Raw genomic sequence first — 18838 nt, 5'->3', positions numbered from 1 at the left:
AGCGTCAGTCAACGTAAACCTGGCAAATACAAATGCCACGCATTTACTTATCACTTTTCCACGTGGTGATGGAGTTTGCCAGAAGTCCGCCCGCCTGCACGCACCACGCGTTGGCGGCGCCCATCAACGTGTCTCTCTGCGCCTCTGCGCCGCCGCCCGCCACGGCGCTCACACCCTCGCTGGCTGCAACGACGCAACGGCGCGACCACTAGACATTTGTCAAAGGCTTCCACTATCGTCGCATTCCTCTCATCCCACTGATAACCCCCAACCACCATGAGCGTCAGTCCATCAACATCCTACCGGTGTCCACTACTAACCCCCCAGGCCCCTGCCGCCCAGTCATACCCCAACGTGTCGCCGTACCCTCCCCCAGGCGCCGGCCACTCTTCCTCGCCCAGCGGCTCGTCGCCCGTCCCACCGCCCCCCGGACCGGGTCAGGCTCCCCCCGCGCCAGCAGCAGGACCAGGCGCCGGGTTCACGGTGCGCTCGGGGCTCGCGGGCATGCAGCCCCACAGCATGGCCACGTCGGCAAACTACATCCCCGGCTCGGGCGCCGGCATCCGCGGCGGCCTGCCAGAGGACAAGAATGTCGTCGACGCGATCCGCGAAAACACAAACATCTACGCGCGCCGCTTCCAGGGCCTGCTCGACCGCTCGACGCCGCATGTGCTCGAGCGCTGGCTCGTGACGGGCACCCTCTTCATCCTCTTCTCGCTCAGCGTCGTCGCGCGCCAGGGATGGTACATTGTCATGTGTGAGTGCTGTTGGCGCGCGGGGGGGACAACAATTGACGTGTCTCAGACGCCCTGGCCATCTACATCCTCAACCTGTTCCTCGCGTTCCTCCAGCCCAGGTTTGACCCCAACCACCAGGCCGACCTGGCCGCCGACGACGTTGAGGAAGGCGCGCCTGGTCTCCCCGGAGGCGAGTCGTCGCGCCCCCAGAGCGGCCTCAAGGGCCTCTTTGGCGGCTTCTCCAACGGCGAGGACGAGGAGTTCCGTCCCTTCATCCGTCGTCTTCCTGGTGGGTCGAGCTGTTGATGGCGGAGGATACAGCTAACCCGTTGCAGAGTTCAAGTTCTGGTACTCGGCCACCAGGGCGACTGTCATTGCCCTGCTGTGCACTCTGACCCGTGCCACCGACGTGCCCGTTTACTGGCCAATCCTGCTCGTCTACTTCTGCGTTCTCTTTGCTCTTACCATGCGCCGCCAGATTCAGTGGGTGTCGAGTCTTCTGATTGTCCACACCCGCTAACTCCTTCAGGCACATGATCAAGTACAGGTACATCCCCTTCGACCTTGGCCGCAAGGCCCGCTACGGCGGCGGCAAGAAGTAATTCGAGGCTATAGCTCATGAATCAGCTCGCTCGAGCCCAGCTAGCAGCCAGCTGCAGACGCAGCGCTAGCATTGTCGTAGATGGCCCTTGGGCACAGTGCATGTGGTGACGGCCGTCCACGACGGACGGCGCGGTTAGTAGCTTGGTGGCCGGCGAGTTTGCAAGGCGCGGGGTAGCGCGCACACAGCTAGACTACAACGGATGATGCATACCCGTACGCAAATGATGGGAGAGTTAGAGGGTGCGGCGATCCGTCAGGACGCGGACAATGGCGCCGACGCCGGCAATCTCTGTCAACTGGCGGGTCAGCTCAGTCCTGGACCGAACGCAACCCACCTTCTCGTGCCATGTGAGCAGGACAGAGCCCGCAACGTCCGTGTTGGTGTTAAGCGCGCCCATTCCCTGCGCGTCAGCGATACCATCACCCCACACCCACCTTGTACAGGTAGGCCATGAGACGGGCCTGCTGCTCCTGGTCGAGGCCCTTGAGCGCGGCGGGAATGTCAGCCGCGCGCGTCGAGTTGAGGATGAGGGTGACGGCCGAGGTGGTCAGGTCCTGGGGTCAGCGGTGTCGGGGTCGCAGGCGCACCTTGGCCTCGTCCACGCCCTCGCCGTACGGCGGGTCCGTGAGGATGGTCGCGAGCGCGCCGGCGATGTCGCCCCTGGGGGGTTAGCTCGCGCAAGGGGGAGCGGGCCGCGCCGCACGCTCTGCGGCTCGCAGCTCGCAGCTCGCAGCTCGCGGCTCACTTGGACACAAAGTTGCGCGTCTCCTGCGACCTGGCGCGGGCGTCGGCGAGCGCGCCGTCAGGCCCGCGCGGGTCGGGGTCGACGAGGTCGGACGGCAAGAGCACCTCCTCCTCGAGGGCGTCGATGTCGATCTTGCGGAACGCGTACTCGTTTGACATTGTGGATGGGTCGAGAGGTGGGAGATGCAGAGGGGATGTGATGTGCTGTCGTCAACGAGTGCTGCAGCGTCGATGCGAACGGACTGCCGTGGCATCGTCATCGAGAGCGGCGGTGCTGGCGGCGTGGGATTACGTGGGAGGGTCGAATAGGGGCGCCACGGTCGAGCGAGTCTCCTCCACTTTGACGACACAATGTTGACATTGACGGCCAGGCGCGACTCTGCCAGCATACTCTGACCCACTCGGCACGGCGCAATGGCAAAGAAGAGCGCAAACCCCGCCGACGCGTTCCGTACGTGCTGAGCATACCGGAAACCGCAGCACTGACGCCCGCAGGCAAGGCGCAGCGCGCAAAGGAACTCAAAAAGGTACCTCTTGCCACGGCCGGCCTATTGCGACCCCGCTGACTCGTCAGAACAAGGATGAGCGGAAGAAGAAGCGCGACGAGAAGACGGTGAAGCGGGATACGCGGGGTAGGTGTTCCCAGTTGTAAGCTACCTATACTCACCGCCAGACCTCGAGGGCGAGATCAAGGCGCTCAAGGCCCGCGGCACGCTCGACGACGAGGGCAAGGCGCGCCTCGCGTCGCTCGAGTCTGAGCTCAAGTACGTCTCGAGGCTCAAGGACAAGTACGTCAAGGCGCACCCCGAGGCCGCGGACCGGGTGTACAACGCCGAGAAGCGCGACCGCGGGGACCGTGCCGGCAACTGGCGGGGGCCGGAGGACGAGGCCGACGCCGAGGGCAGCGCGGCGCCGGCGCAGGACCCGCGCGCGCACCTCTACCACGCCGACGGGACGCTGCGCGACCCAAAGCGCAGCGCGTACTACCACGCGACGTATAACCCTTTCGGGGTGCCTCCCCCGGGCATGCCGTACAAGGAGCGGGGTGAGTGGCGGGCTGGGATGGATCTGACGCCAGACGACCTGAGCGACGAGAGCAGCGACGATAGCGACGACGACGACGATAGCGACAGCGACATTGTGATGCCCGAGGGCCCGCGGCCTGACGAGTCAGACGCCGACAGCGACGACTCGGACGACATCCCGCTGCCGGCTGGCCCGCCACCGCCCAAGCTGCCTCCGCCGCCTGGGGGACCTCCGCCATTTGGCGCTCCTCCGCCATTTGGACGGCCACCACCATTCGGCGCGCCACCCTTCCCCGCGCCGCCGTTCGCGCGGCCCCCACGCCCGGCGTTCAACCCCGTCACGGCGCCGGGCGTGGGCTGGGGCCACTTGATGGACGCGCCCGTGCCGCCGCGGCGGCAGAATGGAGGCGCCGCGGCGGGTGGGGCCGGCGGGAGCAGGTTACCTGCCGCCCCGGCGTCGCTGCCACCTAAGCCTGGGGCTGTGGTGGCTGCTGCTGCGACGTCGGTGGCGAGCAAGCCTGGGCCGTCGAGCTCGACATTCAGCGCGCCCGCCGCGGCTTCGTCGACAATAGCAACGACAACAGCAGCAGCAGCCCCCGTCGCCGCCACCATCTCGGCCGCGCCCCAGCTGCGCGACCTGCGCAAAGAGACCACCGTGTTTGTCCCCCGCGGGGTCAAGCGCAAACCAGCGGGCGTGCCAAACGTAAACGCCACTCCTGGTGCGGGGCACGTCGATGCCGACGGTGACGTCGTGCGCGCGCGCAACACAGATTCGGGCCCGGGGCTGCTAAGCAAGCTGCAGGCAGTGGGGGTCGCGCCTGCACGAGCAGCAGCCGGAGGACGCGCGGCGCCGGCAGGTAGTGCCGCCGGAGGCGGCCCCGGCACCGAGGCCGAGGACGATTATGAGAAGTTTCTATCTGGGCTCGAGTGACATGTGGCATGCATTCCTTCCGCCGGAAGCGGGGGCTGAAGCGTGTGGAAGCGGGGTGTCTCGGCGGTCGCGGCCTGGCACGTGGAGTGGGTGGGTGGGAGCGTGGGCAAGCCGCGGCGGTGGGGTGGTGCGACATGGCCTCGGGCTGCGCTGTTGTTGTCAGCATACGAAAATACGGGCCCGAGGCAGGGTGGGTGGGCGGCGTAGAATCGCCGTGCGGCGCCGAACGCGCGGCCCTCGTCCAATCGCCCGGTCGCGTGTCGGCGGTACCGTGGCGTACAGTGGCTCTTCACCCATTTTTTATTCGGGCTGCCCGACTTCATGTTCTGGCCGGGCATGGGCCAGGTTCCACAGCGCGGGCAGACGGTGCAGCCCTGGCGACCGCCAAGCCGGCGCGGCATCGATCCGAACCCGAGGGGGACCGACACGGCGTAGCTCACCGAGGCGACAGTCAGCGTGTCGCAACACGCGCAAGCGATAAGCTGCGGATAGATTTTGGCTGAGAGCAGGGGAGATACATAAGAGATTCGGCCGGACGAGGCGGAGGAAAGCATAACCAGTACCCCACAATGTCCTCCACAACACTGCCTACGCTGGCCGCGCAGACGCCGGCCAAGAGCCCGGCCTCGAGCGTGCGCGCCGGCGACTCGCCCTCGGACAAGGAGCGCGAGGCCGCGCGGGTCCCGAGCCCCACCGCGCCGCCGGCACTCCACGTCCACCCGCTCGCAGAGCTCTCCCAGGGCCGCAAGCACCTCCTCCTCTTCATCTTCGCCATCGCGTCCTTTGTCGACGTGTGTAATGTTTCCGGCGTGGCCGTCGCCGGCGCGCAGATCGCGTTTGACATCAAGTTGGCCGTCTCGCAGATTGTCTGGGTGAGTGGCTTTGCGCTAGTGCGGTGCTTTGTGGCGGCTGACCCGGCCAGATCATCACGGCCTACTCGCTCACGTTCGCCTCGTTCCTCCTCTTCGCTGGGCGCCTGTCCGACCTGTTCCCCGCGCACCTCGTGTTCGAGTTCGGCTTTGTCGGCCTCGGCATCCTCTCGCTCGTGCAGTCGTTCGTCACGCACAACAAGTATGGGTTCTTGATTGTGCGCGGCCTCGGCGGCGTCATGGGCGCGTTGACGATTCCCTCGGGCTACCACCTCACCGTGCACATGTTCCCCGACGCCGAGGAGCAGCCGAAGAAGCTCGCGCTGCTGGGTATTGCTGGTGCTCTGGGCAACGTGCTTGGTCTGTGAGTGGCATCCGGCTGAAGGAGGTATGGATTGCTGACGCCCGCCCCTAGCGTCCTCGCAGGCCTGACCATGCTCGCGTCCTACCACTGGTTCTTCCGCGTCATCGCCATCATCTGCCTCGTCTTCGCCATCGCCACCTTCTTCCTCCTCCCCGCCAGCCCGGCAGACTACGACCCGGCCGACGGCCCGCGCTGGAAGCGCCTCGACCTCCTCGGCGTGCTCTTCATGTCTGGCGCGCTCCTGTGCTTCATCCTCGGCCTGACCCAGGGCCCGATCGACGGGTGGGGCAAGGCGTCGTTCATTGCGCCGTTCGTCATCTCCATCTTCCTCGCCGTCGGCTTTTTCCTTCTCGAAGCCCGCATCCACCCCCGCAGCGCCGTGCTCCCCGCCACCGTGTGGAAGATCAAGAACATGAAGGTCGCGTCCATCGTCACCCTCCTCCCCTTCTCCTTCTGGGCCACGAGCCAGCTCCTCTACGCAACCTACTGGCAGGTGGCCTTCGGCTGGAAGCCGCTCCACGTCGCCGCCGCCGTGCTCCCGCAGGGCATCGCCGCGCTCATCGTCGGCATGGTCGTGCAGTTCGTCCCTGCCATCATCAACACGCCGCGCATCACCATCCCCGTCGGCTCGGTCCTCGTCATGACGTCCGAGGTGCTCATGTACTACTCGGACGGGGGCAGCGGCATGAACTACTGGAAGTACTGCTTCCCCGCGTTCGTCATCGGGTCGGTCGGCGCCATCAGCGTCTTCATGGCCTCGGGCATCAACCTCATCGCCTACTGCCCGCCCGAGATGGGCGGCGTTGCCGGCGCGTGGACCCAGGTGCTGGCCCAGGTCGGTGGCGCCATCGCCCTCGGCGTCCAGGCCGGCCTCGAGGGCACGGCCCTCGCCGACTGGAAGCACAACGCGCGCTCCTTCTGGTTCGAGTTTGCCGCATTCGCCCTCATCGCTGTCGTCTACGCCATCTTCTACACCGAGCCTGCGGGTGCGCTTGAGGAGCACAGGCTCACGCGCGAGCGCATCGCCGAGCTCGAGGAGAAGTTTGCCCAGAAGGAGGCCGGCTCGCTCCCCGCCGCCTAGGCCATCCCCGCCGCCTTGGCCATCCCCGCCGCCTAGGCCATCCCCGCCGCCTAGGCCATCCCCGCCGCCTAGGCCATCCCCGCCGCCTAGGCCATCCCCGCCTCCTCAGCAACACCTACGCTTTTACATCGCGCTGTAGCCAGTTCATCCACTGGACTCCCGTGACTGTATTTTTATAATAGAGGTCTTATAGAGCATGCAGCAAATTACTAGACGTGTGTGGGGGTTGGGCTGGTTAGGGAGAGTGGCGAAGGGTGCCACATTCCGCGAGCACAAGGAGGTCGAAGCGCAAGGAAGTCATGCTCTTTCGTTTTCATCGCATGCAAGTATCAGTCGCTGTTCCTTGTTCCCATCCATTCTCGCTAAACAGAAATGCAAGGGACAAGGAGGCCAAGGGAAGAGGCGAGACAAGTAGCAGAGCCACAGAAGCGCCACCAACCAGTGGCGTGACTTCGCGTCTACCTAGTCCACTTCTCCTCATGTGAAGACCTGTTCAAGGGCTCCCAGTAGCCAATACCTGCACAAGTCCTGTTCCTGCACTGTCCAAGTAGAGAAAATGACGAGAACAACTGCCCTCGGACGAGTTGGAAGGGGCATTACCAGCCGCCAACCGCACATCAAACAACGCGATTCGCCGCACTGAACATGCCATTCCCTTGTCTATTTGCATCTCTCTCTCTCTCCCCCAAATTGGTGACGAGTACAACCCCCTCGCCATCCTCGGCGATGAGCAACCACACTCAGACACCCACCCAGACACCCACTCAGACACCCACCAAGACATCTCGGTGACCCCCTAATCAGCTCGGTCACCCCGACTAATCGTCTCGGTCGCTCACCTCGGTCACATGTGTCTTGCATATCACCTCGGTAAGGCGTGCCAGATCATGTCAGAGCCGTCTTCCCAGCACCTCGGGCATGGGCGTGCTCGTCACACGTGTTACGCTCCGACGCCGGGCGGCGTGTTGAATGTCCGCATCCCGCCAGCGCTACTGACGTCGTGCCTGCTCTTCCTTTCGCCCCACCTGTCCCACAATTTCTCTCCCAGAACCCCCGCCAGTCTCCACGCCACCTATGCATACAACAGTCTACAGCGCCGGCGACTCGGCCGCGAGCGACGGCGCAAAGTTGGACGGCGCAAAGTTTGACACTGCGCGCGGCGTCCCGCGGAACGCCGGCGTGCCAGCCAGTCCTGGGCGGGGTGTGCCTGCTGCCCCTGCCGCTGCCGCTGCCCCGGGCCCAGTCGGCGCCGGGGCGCGCCCGATCGCCGCCTGCGCGAGCGCGTCGAACGCCCTTCCCTCCGCCTCGGCGTCGGCCCGTGCTTCAGGCGACGCAGCGAGTCGGTCCAGCTCCGCCAAGCTGGCCCGCGTCGCACTCAGCGCGTGGAACAGGTGCCAGTCTGGCGCCGCGTCCTTCTCCTTCTCCTTCTCCTCTGGAGCTGAGGCCGAGGCCTCGGCCGGCGTCGTGCCGGACGCGACGCTGTCCCTGCGCTCCGTGACGCTGTCCCTCCTCTCCGCGTCCCGCTCCTTCTCCTTCTCCTTCTCTTTCCCGCTGCTCGGGAGCGCGCGCCACTGCGCCGTCGCGCGCGGGTTCGCCGCCGGCTTGTTGGCCGACAGCGACGAGAACGTGCTGCTCAGGAGGAACGTCGCGTTGCGCAGCCGCGTGGACGCGATGTCGTGCAGATTCGGCGACATGTACACCTTGTCCTGGATGATGAAGTAGGCGTGGGTCACTGGCCCGCGCGCGCCGTCGGGCAGCACGTCGCGCCGGTGGATGACGAAGACGTCGGGCGCGTGGTGATGCGAGACAATGTACTCGAACCCCGTGCGGAAGGCGGTGAGCTCGCTGTGGTGTGGCGTGAGCGGATTCTCTGCAGCTCGCACATCCGAGCCCACTCACACCTTCTCCTCGGCGTGCCCGTACGTCGGGTTCTCGATCCGCCGCTGCGTCCGCAACACATTGTTGTTGCTCTTCGAGTCCCAGAACGGCGAGAAGGCAAAGTAGTCCATCCTGGGCGTCAGCTGTGCCGCGCACCAACACGCACGCCAGGTCGGGTGTCGCGAGCGAGCGCGCCGGGTTGGCCGCAATGGCCTCGGGCCATGACCTGGGGGTGGGTCAGCTCAGTCCACAGACAGCGAGTAGCTACGCACCAGTGGATGTGCCGCAGGTCCTGCTCGGCGTCGTCGGCCATGGCGAATGGGGGACAATGGTGATGCTGTTGTGGACTTGGATGCAGTCGTTCAGTTGGGCCGACCTCCACTTGCTCGACTGTGGGTGCGTTGGGTGGCGCGTGGCAATTTGATTCCGTCGACACTGTCAAAACTCGGAAAGGCTACGAGAGCGAGAGGAGACGGAGGTCAGACGGACAGAGACACGGCAGAGCGCGGCGCAGACACAATGAGAGCGACAGAGCAGAGACAGTGACAACAGCGCAGAGACACGGCCGGACGCAGACGAAGCCCAACACAACACCCCCTCCAGAACGTTCCACCCCGTTGCCACCTCGTCCCTCCCACACCCCACCCCCGCCGTAGTCTAGAACCCGATCACATCCCGTGGCGAGAGAAGAAATACATCGGGCTATCGACACCCCTCGCGGCTTGGTCGACGTGCCCGCGGCCCGCGATCAAGCAACTGTGTAGTCGCACTAGCAAGTGCACTTAGTTCTTGAGCTTCTTCTTGGGGCGGAGCTGCGAGGTGTGGCCGCACTTCTTCTTGCGCTGGGCGGGGGGTCAGGACATGCAATCAAGGCTGGCTCTGCGCGGCACTCACGCAGTTGGTGGCACGGGGAGGGAGACGAGCGTAGCACTTGCGGCAGATCTGCTTGTCGCAGTTGTACTTCGAGGCGAGGACCTTGAGCGAGGGCTCAATGATACCACCACGGAGACGGAGGACAAGGTGGAGGGTCGACTCCTTCTGGATGTCTGCGGCGTGTTAGTGGGGGTCGTGATGGGGTGTGAGGGGCGAGCAGGCAAAGGACAGGCGAGGCAAGGTGGACGAGGATTCGAGGTCGCGTGTGGGTCGGGGTTGCGGTGCGAGTTTCGCGAAAGTGTGGCCAAGTGTGCAGAGTCGTGCGGTCGTCGATGCAAGAGCGACAGCGCGCACTGCCCGTCGCGCGCACTCCCGCCGCTGGCAAGAGCGCGCCGTCGCTCCGTCGCCACCGCAAGCCCACGACACTGGCTCCCAATCCCAGCCTTTCTCTTGCCTGCCTGCCATTTCCCTGCTCGCACCCAAAATCCAATCCTACGCACTGTAGTCCGAAAGGGTGCGGCCGTCCTCGAGCTGCTTGCCGGCGAAGATGAGACGCTGCTGGTCGGGGGGGATGCCCTCCTTGTCCTGGATCTTGGACTTGACGTTGTCGATCGTGTCCGAGGACTCGACCTCGAGGGTGATGGTCTTGCCCGTGAGGGTCTTGACGAAGATCTGCATCTGGGCTGGGGTCAGTCGGGCGTGCGTTGATGGCGGCGGTGGTGGTGTCGATGATGCTCACGGCGGTGAAGATCTAGAGTGGTAGGTCGTACAGAGAGTGTATCGCGACAAAGATGTTGGTTGTGTCAGCGCGCGCGGAGTGGGAGGCGGCGAGGGGAGTGCAGGCTGCAGCAGGCAGGCCCAGTGCGGGCAGGTGCACTGGCAGCCAGCCTGGCGGGCGACACCAGCCAGCGACCATCCACCCAGGATGACCCTCACCGTACGCAACCGCCACTTTTCGTCAAGTTTGGCGATTCAACTTTTCGCCGATGGTTACATAATGTCAGTGTTACCTAATCCTTCCCCTTACCTAATCTCGCTCCCATCGCCTATCTGCTCCCCCCTCCTGTCGCCGGCCACTCCGCTCATCCTCCGACGCCGCGTCTCGACGCGGCCGGATCTCCCAACACCGAGTTGCCGAGGGGCTCCCTCCCTCCCCACCAGCGACCATGACGAGGATATAACGCGCGAGTGTCGGCGGGTGTCAGTCCCCCCCAAGACACAATGACCCGCCCAACACTGGCCCGCACCCTTCTCCGCCAGCACCGCGCCTTCAGCATCGCGGCCAAGCCGCACGCGCGCCTCGAGCCCGCGTCCGCCCTGGTGGGCAAGGCGGGCGCCGAGCTCGACCTGTTCGGCGTCAACGTGCTCGTGCTCGACCGGCCCGAGGCGCGCAACGCCCTCTCCGTGCAGATGGTGCACGAGATGCGCGCGGCCCTCGACCGCATCAAGGGCGACGCAGAGGCGCGCATCGCCATCGTGCACTCGACCAGCTCGGTGTTCTGCGCCGGCGCAGACCTGCGCGAGCGCAAGGGCATGACGCCCAGCGAGGTCGAGGCCTTCCTCAACAACCTGAACGACATGGTGTCCGACCTCGAGGCGCTCGGCATCCCCACCATCGCGGCTGTGCCCGGGCCGGCGCTGGGCGGAGGCACCGAGCTCGCGCTCGGCGCCGACCTCCGCACAGGCGAGGCGAAGACGGCGTTCGTGCTCCCCGAGACGAAGCTGGGGATTATCCCCGGCGCCGGCGGAACCCAGCGTCTGACAAAGCTCGTCGGCGTCGCCAAGTCGCTCGAGCTGATCTACACCGGCCGCCGCGTGGCGGTTGACGAGGCCGAGCGCCTCGGCCTGCTCAACCTCGTCGCTAAGGACGGCGCGACCGCGTTCGACGCCGCCATCGACCTCTCGTCCCAGATCCTCACGTCCGCACCACTGTCGCTCCGCGCCGCAAAGCGCGCGATCAAGGCCGCACCATACCTCGACATCAAGGACGGCCTCAAGTATGAGCGCGCCGCCTACGAGCCCCTCCTCTCGTCCGAGGACCGCAACGAGGGCCTCCGCGCCTTCGCCGAGAAGCGCAAGCCCAACTTCCAGGGCAGGTAGTGCAGACAAGGCACAAGAGGTACAACGTTGTATGCATCTGCTCCTATGCCTATCAACTATTAGCTAGTGGCTAGAGGTCGTGGTCTAGCTCGATGTCGTGACGCCGCGTCGCTTCGCCCGCGACTCGCGCTCCCACTCCTCGGCCTCGGCAATCAGCGCCTTGCGCTTCTTGATCACATCGGCGCCTTGTGTAACGTCGCCAAATGTCAGCCACGTCGGCGTCCCGGCATCCTCGGACCCAGGTGTGGTGTAGGCAAACTCGACCGATGCAATGCCAGGCGCCTTGGCGTATCGTGCCGAGCCGTTCAGGCCAACGAGCGGGAGGTGCGACACGCGCTTGATCGCCGCCGTGGACGGCTGCGTGCGGAGGGGGACATGCGGCATTTGCGTGTGCGGCTGGCGAGGTTAGCTCTGTGCCGTGCGACACTACCGCCCAACTCACCTCGTACGCTGCGCGCACGACACCAGGTTGCCACTTGCCCTTCTTCGGCCGCCCGTTTCGTGTTTCGGACTCGCGCTCGACGACAATCTTGCCTCCCGGCACACGGTCAACCGGGGCCTTGGTCTCGGTTGCCTCAGGCTTGTTGTCGCCCGCTGGAACGACAGGCTCGGGAGGAGCAGGCGTGAGTGGCTCGCTGCCAGTGTCGAACGTGACCTCGTTGGCGAGTGGGTGCTTGTGCTCGTCCACTTCAGGCTTGATAGCACCAGCAGAGAACTCCTCGCTGTAGTGGACCCAGCCGCGCGCGTCCTGTCCAGCCAGCACCTCGACCCGCTCGTCTCGATAACCACGCAGCGTCTCGTCAATGCGTCGCGCGTCCTCGGCCGTGCGAAGCATCCAGTCTTCTTCCGTCACTCCCAGGCCGCGTAACTTGCCGCGGCGGCCGTGCACAGTATCGGACCAGGGGTCGGCTCCGATGCCTCCAAAGTGTGTTGTCGGGCCACCGACAGTGTAGAACGGCGTCAATGCCGACTTTGCAGCGACACCGTCCGCGAGGAAGCCAGCGTTGGCAGGCGGCCGCCCAGGTCCGCCTGCCGAAGGGTACTGGTTGACAGCCAGCTCCTCGTCCAGAACCTCCGAGTGTGGGGTCCAGCCGTTGGTGCCACAGTCGATCAGGGCCTGCTCCTCGTTGTAGTCGTCGTCGACCCATTTGCCGCCTGCGCCATCAACAAAAGCACAGACAACGGCGACGCCGGTGACTCACCCTTGACAAGCCTCGCGCCCATGAGCTTGAAAACGTTGCGCATGGCCACCATGGTCACCATACGGTGCTTGAGGTTGCCAGTGATACGCCCAATGTCAATGAGCATTTGCCTCTCTTCGGGGTCACACGATAGCTTGACAATCTGGGGACAGCGACGGAGGAATGCCAGCGAGTCGGTGTAACCACAAGCGCGAGCGGCGTCGATGGTGAGGGCGTACACACGGTCCTTGTTCTTGCGCGTCGCAGAGGTGAACGTCACGAGCTTGTACTCGCGGCCGCCAAGCAGTCGACCTTCGGCATCCACCTTGGTGTCGCCCTTGGGGTCGTCGGGGAGGATGAGCTCGTCGTCGCCCGCGACGTACTCGGCGTTCTTGATCGTGTACTTCTGGCCATCTAGAGGCGTCAGCTTCGCGTCCTCACGCGTCTACACGCGTCGACTCACTGATGACGTTCTCAAGCGCGCCACGGGGGTCCTTCTTAATCGGAGCGTTGGTCCGGCGACGCGCGACAGCCTCGTCGCTGTCCTCGCCCCTCTCGGCCTTCTCCCGGCGGACCTTGTCCCATCGAGCGCGCGCGGCAGCAGCAGCAGCACCCTTGACGCTGAAGCCGCCGCGTCCACCCGTTCCAGGCTCTCTCTTGTACGGCTTGTCGTCCTTGTCCTCCTTGTTCGCGCGGCGGTTGTTCCTACGCGCCGGCGTCGCCTTGGCTGGCTTCTCCTCCTCTGCTCACCCGTCAGCTTCCATCACGCCAAGCTCCTCATCCACCCACCTTCATCATCGTCATCGTCGTCGCCATCCGACTCCTCCTCCTTCTCATCGACGCCAGCAGGGATCTCCTTGTAGCTGACCTGCTTGCCCGAGCGCCGGCGGTTGGCAGCGCTTACAACCTCGTCGTCATCGTCGTCGGTCGCCTCCTCTTCCGTCTTTGCGCGTTTCGGAGCGCGCTTTGCGTTCGAGCTGCGCGGCTTGGCGCGTGACCGGTTGCGTGATGGGCCTGGCTCGGGAGCAGGCTCATCATCGTCGTCGTCCTCGGCGTCTTCGCCTACCGCGTCGTCGTCACCATCGTCATGCAGCTCGGGGTCTGGCGTCTCGTGCTCATCCTTGACGGCCGACTTGCGTGGGGCGCGGGATCTTTTGGCTGGCGAGTTTTGGGCTGCGCCTGTTGAGCGTCGTGAGCGAGGCGGCATGGTTGGATGCGATGTGTGGAGGACTGTGGATGGAAACAAAGAGTCGTGTTGTGGTGGGCGGGTGTCGCGAAGTGGGTGGGTGCCGTGAGTGGTGGGAGGGTAGGACAAATAGGCGGGCGGACCCAAAGGCGCATGGAGCGTGTCGGAGGCCTATTGACAGACATTGCTTCCTAATACCTCTTAAACTTCATTAATAGCGGGATCAATTCTGTATTCTGTGGCTTCTATATCAGATCTGCAAACAAACAAGGGGCCGTTGCCACGCGCTCACTCGACTGTGCTCCACTCATTGTCTCTGATTTAACCTGGCCTCGTTGTTTTGCTTTTCTCCCAACACCTCCACTCGACGCGTCCACCACCCATGACGCAGACGGCGCTGCAGCAACAGCAGGACGACGCGATCCAACACGACTTGCACATGGCATCTTCCATCACTGCCCAGCCAGATCTGGACCCCGCATTGTTCGCACTCGCCACTTCGTCCTCGGCAAACACTGCAGCCCCAATCGACCCGGCACTGTTCGCCATCGAGCAGGTGGTGCACAATGTCCAGCGCGGGCGCATCGGCCAGGATGACATCGACCTCGGCACCAACTTGCACGATGCGGGACTGCCGGATGCCGAAGCTGAGGCCCAGGAGCCTGTAGCCGAGAGTTTTGACCCCGAGGTCGAGGTCGACGTCCACGACGTGCAGCAGGAAGCCGACCCCAACCACATTCCCCTGGACGATGATGGGATCGACCCAGCGCTTCGCGAGATTGTCAACAGCTTGACCAATGCACAGCAGGTGAGTTAGCTGGACGGCGGTATCTCTAACTCCACAGTCACATCACCCAAGTCTAGGCCCAGGCGACACGGAAGAACGCGAGCGCCTCGACCGTGAGCGGTTGCAACACACCCTGCAGTCTACGCTCGAAGACTTTGCCCATGGCAACTTTGGCAACTACGGCGCCATCTTCAACACCAACTTCCCCCAGTCGCCCAACAACCATAACCTCATCCTACCGCCTCTCGGCCCCGAGGCTGCCGCGCACACGGCCCATCTGCCTCTCGTGCCACCGCACACACATGTCCACGGACCCCCTGGTGACGTCTCGGAGTCATCATTGCCTGTCAAGCGCGGTCGCGGAAGGCCAAAAGGCTCGAAGAACAAGCCCAAGCCGGGAGCTCCCCCACCCGAGGTTCAGGCGCCGCCTCCCCGTCGCCCCAAGGGCCGTCCGCCCAAGGTCCGCTCTGCCGAAGAGCTGGCCGAGTTCGAGAGGAGAAAGGAGGAGCGCGCGCTCGGCATCAAGCGCAAGCGAGGAAGGCCCCGAAAGTACCCCGAGCTCGGCCTCGTACGCGAGATGCGGCTCAAGAAGAACCGCGCGGGTGTGCAGGAGAAGATCCGCCTTCTCGAGGAGAGGGCGAGACTTGAGGCAGCGGAGCACGACGAATCGGGCGAGCATGACGCCGTCGCAGCGGCAGAGCATCTCCACGCTCATCTCCATGACGGGCTGGCCGATGATGCGGAGTCGAGCGCCGCCGCGGCTCTCGCAACCGCCTCCGAAGTCGCCCTCGGCGAACAGGTGGCCGCTGCCGTCGTGCGCTCCGCCCACGAGAACGGCGAGCACTACGACTGGCCGTACCAGGATGGCCAGTCGCTACTTGACGTCGTCGGCGTCGATATGGTTGGCCACAAGAGCCTCGACGACACGAGCGGCATGGCGATTGACCAGACCGAGGAGGCGATCCGCGGCGTCTTCTCGCTCGCTGATGTTGGTGCCCAGTAGCACCTTGAAGCCCCTTGACTAGTTACCTGTAAAGCACATTGTGTTGTATGTACATGTTATAGTATGCGCACTGGATTGGATGTAACCCGTGCGCTTGATGGTATCCGCTGCATGTTGAGTTCTACGATTTATGTGGCCGTTCCACGGCGGGGTCAGCTGGGCTGAGGTTGTGCGCGACTGAGCGCTTAGGTGAGGGTGTTCATAATGATCGCGACGATGAGGCCGTACAGACCCTGTGGGGTTAGTGATGTGCGCGGTTGCACGCGCGCCACGACGTACAATGACTTCGCTGTGAGGTGTCAGCAAGTCATCACAACAACGACACCAGACGTACGCGAAAATGAGGATAAGGACCATCGTGACGTAGACCCTGTTCTCGTACAGGTAGACACGGATACACTGGCAAGTCAGCAGCTTGTACCAACGCTGATGTTATGCAAGCTAAACTTACAGCGTCGCCCACAACACCGATAGCGTAGCCCGCAGACATGCCGGTCATGCCACATGCTGAGAGGTTAGCTTGGTTTCTTCGCGACCCCAGCTACTCACACAGGCCGGCGGCGAGGTGGATAAAGCCCTGGAAGAGCGAGTACTTCCCGGGGTTGACTGGGGCGTCAGTTGTGCTCTCCGAAGAGGGTCCTGCAACTCACTGTTACCCGCGATGAGAACCGAGACGACAAGACCGTAAACGGCGATAACTGGAGGTTAGACGCGACCTTCCTCGGCGGCGATACGCACTACCAGACATCTGCGGAGTCAGCGAGAGTTACTCAACTAGCACAATGTAACTCACAACAACAGGGATGAGGGCCTGCAGCGCGTCAGCTACCTTCCATTGGACAACAAGCTACCGACCTTCATCATGAGGTCCGGACTGGCGGGTTAGCGTCACAAGTACTGCTGATGGCAACCCACCGGAAGGGACCGAGACCCGCGATTCCGATGCCTGACTTGGCAGTTCCGAACGCGGCGCCGACGGTCGAGAGCGTGATCTGCTGGTCAGTACCGGTGCTGTTGGGCGAGTGCGCGACGTACCGCGGCGGTGACACCGGCGAACCTGCGACGTTTAGCTCTGGCACCCGGACGAAGCAGCTGACGTACCCGAAGAAGGGCGCCCACGGGGGGGACAACTCTGCCAGGGTGGTCATGTTGCTTGCTCTCTGTTGATGTGGAGTGCGAGCAGCGAGGCAAGACGAGATGGAGGAGGGCAGTCACTGACGACGATGAGCATCACGGCCAGTTGACGCACGGGCGTGACGGCGAGCGAGCAACCACCCAGCGGTGACGCTGGGTGAGGGACAATGACGGGAGTAATTGTATCACACCTCTCACTCTCGTGACATTTAGTACACGTGGCGTGACCTGTGAGCCCTCTCTCCACGCGTTCGCGCGTCGCCTTTGGACGTTTCCAAAAGCTCGAACATCTTCCATACAAATCTAGACATCTACCACACACCTTTACATCGAGCCCGAACATGCAGGGCCGACTTCCTCAGATGGTGAGTGCGAGAGCATGACTGGGTGCCAATGGCGCGCGGTTGAATCGCGAGGAAGCAAGCTGACACACCCTACAGCAACCCACCGTGGTCCTCCTTCGGGGTGCGTAATGCGTAATGCAGCTTGCAGGGTGGCAAGGCAGCATGCAGAGGAAGGAAGGAGCACGAGCTGACAGTGACCAGAGGGCACCGACACGTCGCAGGGCACGCCGCAGCTGCTCTCCAACATCTCGGCCTGTCTCGCCGTCGCGCAGACAATCTCGTCGACGCTCGGCCCCCGTGGCATGGACAAGCTCATTGTCGACGGCCGTGGCCAGGCCACCATCTCGAGTGCGTAGAGCTGGGCTAAGTAGATGCGGAAGCTCACACGCGCAGACGACGGTGCTACCCTCCTCAAGCTCCTCGACATTGTGCACCCCGCCGCACGGACACTCGTCGATATCGCGCGTGCTCAGGACGCCGAGGTCGGCGACGGTACCACGAGTGTGGTGCTCTTGTGCGTAGCGGAGGGTTGGAGATAGCTTAGCTCACACACACAGGGCCGCTGAGATCCTCAAGGAGGTCAAGCCATTCATCGAGGAGGGTGTCGGAGTCCACGTTATCATCAAGGGACTGCGCGAGGCGAGGAACCTGGTAGGTACTGCGGCTGTGGACCCCCTCTGACAACCCAGGCGATCAAGAAGATCAACGAAATAGCCGTCACGGTCAAGAAGGACGACCCCAAGGAGTTCCGCAACCTGCTGCTCAAGTGCGCGTCAACATCCATGTCGTCCAAGCTCATCCACTCGCAAATGCCCTTCTTCTCCAACATGGTCGTCGACGCCGTGCTCTCGCTCGACCAGGACGACCTGGACGAGTCGCTCATCGGTGTCAAGAAGGTGCCTGGTGGTGGCATGCAGGACTCGCTCCTTGTCCGCGGTGTCGCGTTCAAGAAGACGTTCTCGTACGCCGGTTTCGAGCAGCAGCCCAAGTCGTTCAAGAACCCCAAGATTCTGTGCTTGAACGTCGAGCTCGAGCTCAAGGCCGAGAAGGACAACGCCGAGGTCCGCGTCAACGAGGTTTCCGAGTACCAGGCTATTGTCGACGCCGAGTGGACCATCATCTACCGCAAGCTCGAGGCGATTGTGGCGACTGGCGCCAAGGTCGTGCTTTCCAAGCTCCCCATTGGTGACCTGGCCACGCAGTACTTTGCCGACCGCGACATTTTCTGTGCCGGCCGTGTGGCTGGTGACGACCTGAAGCGTGTTGTCCAGGCTGTCGGCGGCTCGATCCAGTCGACGACGTCGGACATTGAGGCCAAGCACCTCGGCGAGTGTGGCAAGTTCGAGGAGCGCCAGATCGGTGGCGAGCGCTTCAACATCTTCGAGGAGTGCCCGCAGGCCAAGACGTGCACGCTCATCCTCCGTGGTGGTGCCGAGCAGTTCATTGCCGAGGTCGAGCGCTCGCTGCACGACTCGATCATGATTGTCAAGCGCGCGATCAAGAACAACTCGGTTGTCGCTGGTGGCGGTGCCTGCGAGATGGAGATCTCAAAGTACCTGAGGACCTACTCGCGCACGATCATGGGCAAGCAGCAGCTGATTGTCGGCGCTGTTGCCAAGGCGCTGGAGATTATCCCCCGCCAGATCTGCGACAATGCTGGTCTGGACGCGACCGACGTGCTCAACCGCCTGCGCATGAGCCACGCGCAGGGCGAGACGTGGTCGGGTGTCGACGTCGACTCGGACTCTGGTGTTGCCGACAACATGAAGCGGTTCGTGTGGGAGCCTGCGCTTGTCAAGACGAACGCGCTGTCGTCTGCCGTCGAGGCTGCGACGCTGATCCTGTCTGTCGACGAGACGGTGCGCAACCCGCAGAGCGAGGCGCAGCAGGCTGGCCCGGCGATGCCGCAGGGCGCGGCGCAGCGTGCCATCCGTGGCCGCCCTGGACGGAGGTAAAGGGGCAAAAGCGGCGTAGCCGTCAACGCGGCGGAGGCGTGC

General features: G+C 63.9%; 10 protein-coding genes across 10 annotated transcripts; 6 read left to right on the top strand and 4 right to left on the bottom strand.

The window, feature by feature from the left end:
* Positions 1 to 276: 276 nt before the first annotated feature.
* Positions 277 to 1339, top strand: Q8F55_002512 (uncharacterized protein; the record flags this gene model as incomplete). Its single annotated transcript, XM_069351108.1, has 5 exons — positions 277 to 282; positions 328 to 757; positions 805 to 1026; positions 1073 to 1220; positions 1267 to 1339. The coding sequence occupies 5 exons, from the start codon at positions 277 to 279 to the stop codon at positions 1337 to 1339; spliced, it is 879 nt and encodes a 292-aa protein (XP_069211494.1).
* Positions 1340 to 1573: 234 nt separating this feature from the next.
* On the bottom strand, positions 1574 to 2244 carry ARC15 (arp2/3 complex subunit; the record flags this gene model as incomplete). The annotated part of the gene is made up of 5 exons (XM_069351107.1): positions 1574 to 1636; positions 1676 to 1741; positions 1776 to 1895; positions 1929 to 2001; positions 2087 to 2244. The coding sequence occupies 5 exons, from the start codon at positions 2242 to 2244 to the stop codon at positions 1574 to 1576; spliced, it is 480 nt and encodes a 159-aa protein (XP_069211493.1).
* A 255-nt stretch (positions 2245 to 2499) lies between these two features.
* On the top strand, positions 2500 to 4041 carry Q8F55_002510 (uncharacterized protein; the record flags this gene model as incomplete). The annotated part of the gene is made up of 4 exons (XM_069351106.1): positions 2500 to 2536; positions 2581 to 2612; positions 2660 to 2717; positions 2759 to 4041. 4 exons carry the CDS (start codon positions 2500 to 2502, stop codon positions 4039 to 4041), a joined length of 1410 nt encoding a protein of 469 aa, XP_069211492.1.
* A 569-nt stretch (positions 4042 to 4610) lies between these two features.
* On the top strand, positions 4611 to 6355 carry Q8F55_002509 (uncharacterized protein; the record flags this gene model as incomplete). Its single annotated transcript, XM_069351105.1, has 3 exons — positions 4611 to 4913; positions 4964 to 5274; positions 5326 to 6355. The coding sequence occupies 3 exons, from the start codon at positions 4611 to 4613 to the stop codon at positions 6353 to 6355; spliced, it is 1644 nt and encodes a 547-aa protein (XP_069211491.1).
* A 1088-nt stretch (positions 6356 to 7443) lies between these two features.
* MED6 (Mediator of RNA polymerase II transcription subunit 6) lies at positions 7444 to 8546 on the bottom strand (the record flags this gene model as incomplete). The annotated part of the gene is made up of 4 exons (XM_069351104.1): positions 7444 to 8200; positions 8255 to 8365; positions 8400 to 8459; positions 8506 to 8546. The coding sequence occupies 4 exons, from the start codon at positions 8544 to 8546 to the stop codon at positions 7444 to 7446; spliced, it is 969 nt and encodes a 322-aa protein (XP_069211490.1).
* Positions 8547 to 10327: 1781 nt separating this feature from the next.
* On the top strand, positions 10328 to 11206 carry Q8F55_002507 (uncharacterized protein; the record flags this gene model as incomplete). The annotated part of the gene is made up of 1 exon (XM_069351103.1): positions 10328 to 11206. The coding sequence occupies one exon, from the start codon at positions 10328 to 10330 to the stop codon at positions 11204 to 11206; it is 879 nt and encodes a 292-aa protein (XP_069211489.1).
* An 84-nt stretch (positions 11207 to 11290) lies between these two features.
* NPL6 (chromatin structure-remodeling complex subunit RSC7) lies at positions 11291 to 13594 on the bottom strand (the record flags this gene model as incomplete). Its single annotated transcript, XM_069351102.1, has 5 exons — positions 11291 to 11602; positions 11649 to 12361; positions 12409 to 12801; positions 12851 to 13129; positions 13177 to 13594. The coding sequence occupies 5 exons, from the start codon at positions 13592 to 13594 to the stop codon at positions 11291 to 11293; spliced, it is 2115 nt and encodes a 704-aa protein (XP_069211488.1).
* A 361-nt stretch (positions 13595 to 13955) lies between these two features.
* Q8F55_002505 (uncharacterized protein) lies at positions 13956 to 15363 on the top strand (the record flags this gene model as incomplete). The annotated part of the gene is made up of 2 exons (XM_069351101.1): positions 13956 to 14381; positions 14419 to 15363. The coding sequence occupies 2 exons, from the start codon at positions 13956 to 13958 to the stop codon at positions 15361 to 15363; spliced, it is 1371 nt and encodes a 456-aa protein (XP_069211487.1).
* A 199-nt stretch (positions 15364 to 15562) lies between these two features.
* Positions 15563 to 16511, bottom strand: VMA11 (v-type proton ATPase 16 kDa proteolipid subunit 2; the record flags this gene model as incomplete). The annotated part of the gene is made up of 11 exons (XM_069351100.1): positions 15563 to 15596; positions 15689 to 15762; positions 15815 to 15870; positions 15913 to 15969; positions 16014 to 16061; positions 16102 to 16111; positions 16157 to 16174; positions 16219 to 16237; positions 16279 to 16355; positions 16399 to 16420; positions 16465 to 16511. The coding sequence occupies 11 exons, from the start codon at positions 16509 to 16511 to the stop codon at positions 15563 to 15565; spliced, it is 462 nt and encodes a 153-aa protein (XP_069211486.1).
* A 327-nt stretch (positions 16512 to 16838) lies between these two features.
* Positions 16839 to 18796, top strand: CCT7 (T-complex protein 1 subunit eta; the record flags this gene model as incomplete). Its single annotated transcript, XM_069351099.1, has 6 exons — positions 16839 to 16862; positions 16938 to 16962; positions 17043 to 17189; positions 17235 to 17355; positions 17399 to 17492; positions 17531 to 18796. The coding sequence occupies 6 exons, from the start codon at positions 16839 to 16841 to the stop codon at positions 18794 to 18796; spliced, it is 1677 nt and encodes a 558-aa protein (XP_069211485.1).
* Between the last annotated feature and the right edge of the window lie 42 nt (positions 18797 to 18838).

This window comes from Vanrija albida (genome assembly GCF_041260175.1).
Source record: "Vanrija albida strain AlHP1 chromosome Unknown contig_2, whole genome shotgun sequence".
In the NCBI taxonomy this organism is placed as follows: domain Eukaryota; kingdom Fungi; phylum Basidiomycota; class Tremellomycetes; order Trichosporonales; family Trichosporonaceae; genus Vanrija; species Vanrija albida.
The sequence above is the reverse complement of the archived record's forward strand: the minus strand, read 5'-3'. Positions and strand labels throughout refer to the sequence as shown.